Below are 7,647 nucleotides of genomic sequence, written 5' to 3'. Positions count from 1 at the left end.
TGTGATTATATTATTGATTAGTAATAAAAAAAAGTAGCAGATTGATGTAGCCATGTAGGACGAGAACATGCTTAGTTTAACGAGAAAAAAATTAAAGTATGGAAGCAGCGTAGAATCAAGATGAGTGATTTGAAGATAGGTAATCACATATAAAGAGGTTGACACACACTGGAATATTAAGAAAGTTGTTTTTTTGGACTTTCCGGGTTGTTTGTGCAAAATATATTAAATATGATTTAGAGTAACTTTTAGCCATAATGTCCGTTTGGAACACATGCTATCCTTTGTAGAATGGGAACAACGATATCTACAAGACTCACTTTATATAAGTATTCTTAAACAGTTGTAGGCTCTCATCAATCATATTATTATTCAATCAAATTGAGAATTTTCTCTTAAATTTGTTGGATTCCTAAGTTCCATCTAAGAGTTTAGAGAAAATTACATATAAGGAACTGACCAAGTTTAAAAACACAAAAAATCCACCTTCAATATTTCTTATATAAATTAGGACATGAACCCAAGCCCAACAAAAATAATAGCAGGCCTGACCTGAATTGTAGATATGAAATGACTAAAATGCCCAACTCTAAATCAAAAAGCACACCTCGTACTTTATCTTCTATCACCCCATCACCATAGATTTGTTCCTCTCTCTCTCTCTCTCTCTCTCTCTCTCTCTCTCTCTCTCATACCAATGCAAGAAGCGAAGCAACCATCTCGACGATGGAAGACGCTTGACGATGACAGTCATATATGACGGACGACGCTCGCCAACCATGCCTGACTCCTCAACGTCGACGATGAACGAGGCTCGTCGACGATGAACGAGGCTCGACGACGATGCTCATATACGACGACGACTGCGCTTCCTCGACAACGACGGCTCTGCCACGACGACTACGGCTCCACCGATCCCTTTCGATCTCACTGTACATATTCCTCAGTCCTCCACCGCAGTCAAAATCCAATCTGCTACTAAAGCTACATGATCTGAGGCCAACGACATGAGCATTCAACGCCATGGAGGAGGAAGATGAGTCGATTCTTGTTTAAAGAGTATCAATTCAATTGTCGCTAAATTTTGGGGGTTCAGGTTTGGGTATATGATTGGGTTGAGTGTTTGAGTAGCAGTGGGAGGTTGAGGTCGGACGAAGATAGTGCATTGAAAGTGGAGCTATATGATTGGGTTGAGGTAATGCATTGAAAATGGAGAAGACTAGTTGAGGCAGTAGAAATGGGTTCAATAGGAGAAGTAATCAGTAGCAGAGTGGGATGAGTAGCAAACGTAGGCAGTAGCAAGCAGATTGGTAGTAGAAGTCGACATTAGTAGTTAGATTCGCGGTAACAGTAGCAGAAAGTTTCTAATAGCGACAATAGCAGCTTTATGAAAGTCTCTTATCGCGACAGTAGTAGCTTTGTTTGATTCCGGAGAATTGCCTGAAAAAAATTGCAATAACACCTTTTTATCGGGTGTTACTGTGCTACTCGGCGATGTGTTACTGTGCTACTCGTCGACAGTAGCAGTTGATATGTAATTAAGGGTATCCTTGTAAAATTGTAGTGACAGATGATATGTGAATATTAGTTTGTCTTAATTTGTTAATATTTGTCCTTAAATGTGTAAGATATTGTGTAGAAGATGTATTTGTAAACTGAAATTTGGTTAGTAACTTTATAATAATTTACTAAAGAGTTTATTACTGGTAAATGTAGAATATTATTTAAATATTTACTTTGTTTGTATGTATAGGTATAAAAGATATTTTCCTATTAGTACTACAATTGTATTTCTATATAAACCTCCTATTTGTGGATGAATAATATATCTATCAGCTTATTATTTTCTACTGTAAACTCTCCTATCTTTTCAGGGTTCAACGCCTGCATACTTCTTATTACGTTGCGGATCTAGGCATGGAGGGAAGAAAAACAGCAGCCATGGAGTTGGATAGAATTAGCGACCTACCAAGTGATGTTATAGAAAAGATATTGTCAGGCTTGGCAATTAGGGATGCGGTGAGGACGAGTGTTTTATCATCTATGTGGAGGTACAAATCGGCTATGCTACCACATCTGGTATTTGATGGTTATACTATCTCAACTCAGAAACAAACGTTTGCGAATGTTGTTGATCATGTACTCTTAAGTCACATTGGCCCTGTATATATGTTCAAGCTTGCTACACTATGTATACCGGTTAGAGATATCGATCGGTGGATACTTTACGTCTCAAGAAACTCTATCAAAGAGTTTATACTTGAATACAGGGGAGGCGCCGAGAGGGCATTATAAGCTGCCTTCGTCTATGTTTCTATGTCGAGATTTGACTTATTTAGAGTTGCATGGATGTTTGCTACGACCGCCGTCCACATTCACAGGCTTCAAAAGTTTGAAAAGCCTAGAACTTGTTCGTGTTAGCTTGACGGATGATGTGTTTCAAAACACGATTACTCACTCTCCTTTACTTGAGCGGTTGATTGTGGAGCATAGTGATTTCAGTCAACTCAATATCAATGCACCAAATCTCCAGGTTCTTCGCTTTATGGGTAAGTTTGTGGATATTAATTCGCTTTATGGGTAAGTTTGTGAGGATATTAATATATTGAATACCTCAAATCTTGTTGATGTTTACATTCTTAAGTACAATGAGTTTGTCCAAAGACAGGGTCCCTGCAAATCTAGTGATCTGCTCAAGTTTTTTGCTCAGCTGCCCAATATTCACCGTCTTCGCCTGAACGCCAAATTTACAAAGTATTTGTCCGATGGCTACTTGCCGGAAAAGCTGCCTAAACCATGTTTATATCTGCAATTTCTTTCTGTAAGTAGTATCTTCATTGATGATGATAAGGATATATTTACTGTTCTTTGTCTTCTGAGAATTATGTCCACTGCTCTGGAAGAATTAGTAGTTTCTTCTTTTTGCCGCGAAAAAACTCATAAAGCCATAGGGGGGAAAGTGAGCTCTTGGGTCGATGAAAACCAGAGTTGCTTGTTCACTCAGCTGCGACATGTGAAAATAAGCTGCGACGTTGCTGCTGCTGCTGGTGCACTGGAATTGATAAGATTTCCGCTGTTAAGTTCATCACCTGCGCTTGAGACAATGACTGTCACTGTGGATAGGCGATATTGGAAAGAAGATTGTTGTTTTGATCTAGAGAAAGAGTTGCTCCGATTTGAACGTGCATCACTGTATTTAGAATTAATTCTAATTGACTGATTCAGTATTGTGTTCTCAGAAATATGACTTTGGTTCAACTGTTTATGATATACATGTCTGTATTTTGAGTTTTTGACAACAATTTGATTATAGGGATAATTCTACTCTGACGAGCAGTAGTGTTTCATCATTTGTAGTATTTTGCTTTCAGGAATGTGACTTTGAAATGTATGCCTGTTTTTCACAACAATGTTCATCGTTTCTGGTACTATTTCCTTTGCAATTAATCGTGTTTAACGAAATTGTAAGACATTAATTAAACTTCATTGATGTATTGTTACTGTCCTATATTAGGACTGATATGATGTTTCCAGCTTGTTACAGTGGACCTATCTTACCTCTTAACAATCTTGCAATGAAATCAATGGAAGCTGCTCTATACAAAATCAAATAATGCATGAAAGTAATCGACAATGATGCTACATAAAAGAAGGGTTTACGGGGACAAAAGGGACCTTGATTAGTCTACCAAAGGCCCTTGTCTCAGTAGTCTCCAATTATAGGCTTTTCGTGTAACATGTGGGAATCTATTCCTTTCTTTTCTTTGCAACTATCGTTACTATCATTTGCATCATTTTTGTTACCTAATATACATTTGCAGTTGCTTCCACGCAGAGTTTCTTGTATAGTTCGACTGGTATATATAACCTAACTCAGTCTTATTATCCCGTGATTATATATACTGAATGTTATTTGTATCTTTCATATTCCTACCCTGAAATGCTTCTTTGAATTGGTTTCAGAAGTTTGTCCAGAAAAAAGAAAGAAAGAAGGAATAAATTGGTTTGAGAGTAGAGTAATTATTCTCTGGTAAAACCAACTTTCCTATGTCCTACCTATTTGTAGCTCTGGCAAGAAAACTAATGGCAGGATTGGCAGCGCTTGTTCCAGCCCCGCCGGTGATGCCTGTTGGTTGCTGTCGATTGACTCGATTCCACGGGCAAGGACGACTGCTCATGAGGTTTATTTTTTATTTTCTTTTTATTTTTTTACCATCGATCATTTATGGTCTAGTACTTATTAGCACAGGGTGTAAAAGAGGTCGCTGTCTTCTTAATAGCATTGTCTATGATAGGTGCTATTTAAGGCTCTTGGGAAGGGTCGATTGAAAGGTACTAGCTAGGCTTGACTTGTTGCAAAGGGTTCTACATCGCTATGAAAGAAATGTGAGTATTAAGGTATAAAGTTCGAGCCCGTCCGGCTCATGATCACCATTACTGTCTTGGTGACTTGGATTAAAATCATGGCTTTCAGTCTTCTTTTATAAAAGCTAGCGATGCATCGGTTCACTATTTCTATTCATTTGTTGATGATTTGTAAAGTTTATGTATTTCTTTTGGTAGCCCACAAACCCATAAACAATGTAACATGCTGAAGAAACCTACGTGAATGGACATAACATCTGAGTCCCATACCAATTATCTGTTTAAATTTTTTTATTTTTTTATGGAAAGAAAACCTGTTTTTATTCTTTAATAGAAAGGAAAATAGTCCAAATAGTGTCTTACTTTTTGAAAAAACAAAACTTTGGTACCTCACTTTTAGAAAATTTCAAAACATTATCTCACGTTCTTATCTCGACCAAAGTTTGATATCTAAAATCGTTAACTCTATTAAAAAAAACTGACGACAGTCATTTTTATTCATGAAATGACCAATATACCTTTGAGTTTTTGTTTTTGTTTTGTTATTTTTTTATATAATAAAAAAGAAATTTATCATAACAGTAACTTATTTTTTTTTCCTTATAAACTTTAGTACTTTAAGTTTTGATAACATCAGAATGGTATCTCAAGTTTTTAATGTTTAGACAGTGTTTAGAAAACATTTTAAAACATAGACTGACTTGATCTACGATCTACTCGCATCACTTGAGCAGACAAGTAGACAAGCAGAGTTTCGGGTACTCATATCCCTACTAATCACGCCGGCCGAATGAGTTACCGTATTTCCGTCCAGTCCTAATTACCCGATTAACGCTTATGTCATAAAGTCTCTAAAAGTTGGGGTCATTTCTTCCGTCTGGTCCATTTTCTTTACTCCACGACTATTTTCAGTCCGTGGCATCTGATTTCAGCATTTAGTATTCTTACCCTTTTCCATTTTGAGTTGATTTCGCACCCACAAAACGATAAGGTTTGCCGAATCGTTATCTCTTCCGTCTTTGGTTTTTCTATATACTGCTCTCAGTTTCCTTTCACTTCCACAAAACCAGAGCAGAAGACAAAGAAGACGAAATGGAGGGAATAGAGCACAGGACGGTCAAAGTCAACGGGATCAACATGCACGTAGCCGAAAAGGGTCAAGGCCCCGTGATCCTCTTCATCCACGGTTTCCCGGAGCTGTGGTACTGCTGGAGGCACCAAATCCAGGCCTTGGCCGCGGTCGGCTACCGCGCCGTAGCCCCGGACCTCCGCGGCTATGGCGACACCGACGCGCCCGCCGATCAGTCGAGCTACACGTGCCTCCACGTGGTCGGCGATCTGGTGGCGCTGTTGGATGCTGTAGCGGCGGATCAGGAGAAGGTGTTCGTGGTGGGGCACGACTGGGGTGCGTTGATCGCTTGGTATCTTTGTCTGTTTCGGCCGGACCGGGTTAAGGCTCTGGTCAACTTGAGCGTGGCGTTCAGTCCTAGAAATCCTCAGAGGAAGACTACTGAAATGTTGAGAGCTGTTTATGGGGATGACTATTACATGTGCAGATTTCAGGTTCTTCTTCTTCCTCCCTCACTACTCTGGGTTTCAGTTTTTGCTTTTATCTTATTGAATTGTTTGATAATTTTGAGCCACACATAAGTTTCTTTTGGAAATACCCATTACTTTGAGATAACCATTCAGAGATTATGCATGAAGTTGTTTGGATGCAAATTTGTCAACCAGCATTATTGTGTTGGTCATGAGACCATCAAGTAAAATGCTGCCGTCTATGATAACCTAAAATCATAAATCATGAGTTAATTATGGTTAACATAATTAATTAAATATAGGGAAAAAGCCCTAATGTATAAAATAGAAAAAGTCAAACCCTATTTCAATGATAATTTTTTTTATTAGCCCATTTGAATACAAGGTATTTATTTTAAGCCTAAATACACAAATCTTTATTTAAATATAATAAAATTACATTTTTAAAGACTTTTTTACCCTTAGCTTTTACTTAAAGAGAAAAAGTGAAAAAGATGGAGGGAAGACTTTGCCGGAATCACACCGGGCTCCGGCGCCAGTCACCGGCGGCCGCATTCCGGTCGCTGGACTCCGAACTCCGGCCGCCGGAATCCGGTCACCGGTGACCGGAATTTTCCGACGACCGGAAAATTGCCTAGTAAACTTTTACTACCCCCAGTAATCTTTTTTACTACCCCTAGTAAACTTTTATTGGGGGTAGTAAACTTGCAAAACAGTAGCTCCAATGCCATAATTCACATTGAAAAGGAGAAAAATCAACTTAGGTGCGAAAAAATGAAGTTTACTACCCCTAGTAAACTTTTACTGGGGGTAGTAAACTTGCAAAACAGTAGCTCCAATGCCATAATTCACATTGAAAATGAGAAAAATCAACTTAGATGCGAAAAAATGAAGTTTACAACCCCTAGTAAACTTTTACTGGGGGTAGTAAACTTTTATAACAGTAGCTCCAAAGCCATAATTCACATTGAAAAGGAGAAAAATCAACTTAGATGCGAAAAAATGAAGTTTACTACCCCTAGTAAACTTTTACTGGGAGTAGTAAACTTGCAATACAATATTTCTCAGGTCAGTATACACTTTAAAACAACAAAAACCCAACTTATATGCGAAAAATTTAAGTTTACTACCCCTAGTAAACTTCTACTGGGGGTAGTAAACATGCAATACAATATCTCCATAGTCACCTCCAGTAATACATTTATTACTTTAATAATAAACTTTTCACCCCTCAGTAGTACCTTTTTTACTCCAGTAGAACTTTATTACCCTGTAGAACTCGACCGGTCTCCTGAAAACTGACGGCGTGCGACCAAGCGAGGACGACCAACTATGATCGGAGGCTGCCATGGTGCGGAGATCGGCTCGCATCGCCAACGCCTCTGGTTTTGAAGATCGGAGATCAGAGCTCGGCTGCTTAGACTTGACCCCGTCGATCTTCTCGTCTGCGAAGGCATCTTCAATGAAGATGAAGGACCGATCGTCTCCGATTAAGCAAGAATGCGTGTACGTTGTGGCAGAGGAGCTCGATGCCAGGAACAGGGTCTGATTTCCGTTGCGGTGGAGCCGGAACAGGGGAACAAAGCCGGAATGAGCTTCACTGCATCCTCACCGTGGCCACATCAACCGGGTTGCCAACCGCGACGCCGTCGTCGACGATGCAGAAGCTTTTTGACTATCTGATCGGAAGGGATGAGAGAGAGAGAGAGAGAGAGAGAGAGAGAGAGAGAGAGAGAGAGAGTA

The 7,647-nt window shown here is 39.2% G+C and overlaps 1 protein-coding gene and 1 pseudogene across 1 annotated transcript in view; both read left to right on the top strand.

Moving 5' to 3' along the window:
• Nucleotides 1-1,941: 1,941 nt before the first annotated feature.
• LOC101296482 lies at nucleotides 1,942-3,220 on the top strand (annotated as a pseudogene).
• A 2,185-nt stretch (nucleotides 3,221-5,405) lies between these two features.
• The window catches only part of LOC101291329 (bifunctional epoxide hydrolase 2-like), a 7,495-nt gene continuing 5,253 nt past the window's right edge, over nucleotides 5,406-7,647 (top strand). Inside the window, exon 1 of the mRNA XM_004296815.1 lies at nucleotides 5,406-5,928. Coding sequence (XP_004296863.1) covers nucleotides 5,458-5,928 — 471 coding nt within the window. The 5' untranslated portion in view covers nucleotides 5,406-5,457. The remainder of the gene's footprint in view (nucleotides 5,929-7,647) is intronic.

The sequence above is a fragment of the Fragaria vesca genome, linkage group LG4 (genome assembly GCF_000184155.1).
Source record: "Fragaria vesca subsp. vesca linkage group LG4, FraVesHawaii_1.0, whole genome shotgun sequence".
Taxonomy (NCBI): Eukaryota; Viridiplantae; Streptophyta; class Magnoliopsida; order Rosales; family Rosaceae; genus Fragaria; species Fragaria vesca.
The sequence above is the reverse complement of the archived record's forward strand: the minus strand, read 5'-3'. Positions and strand labels throughout refer to the sequence as shown.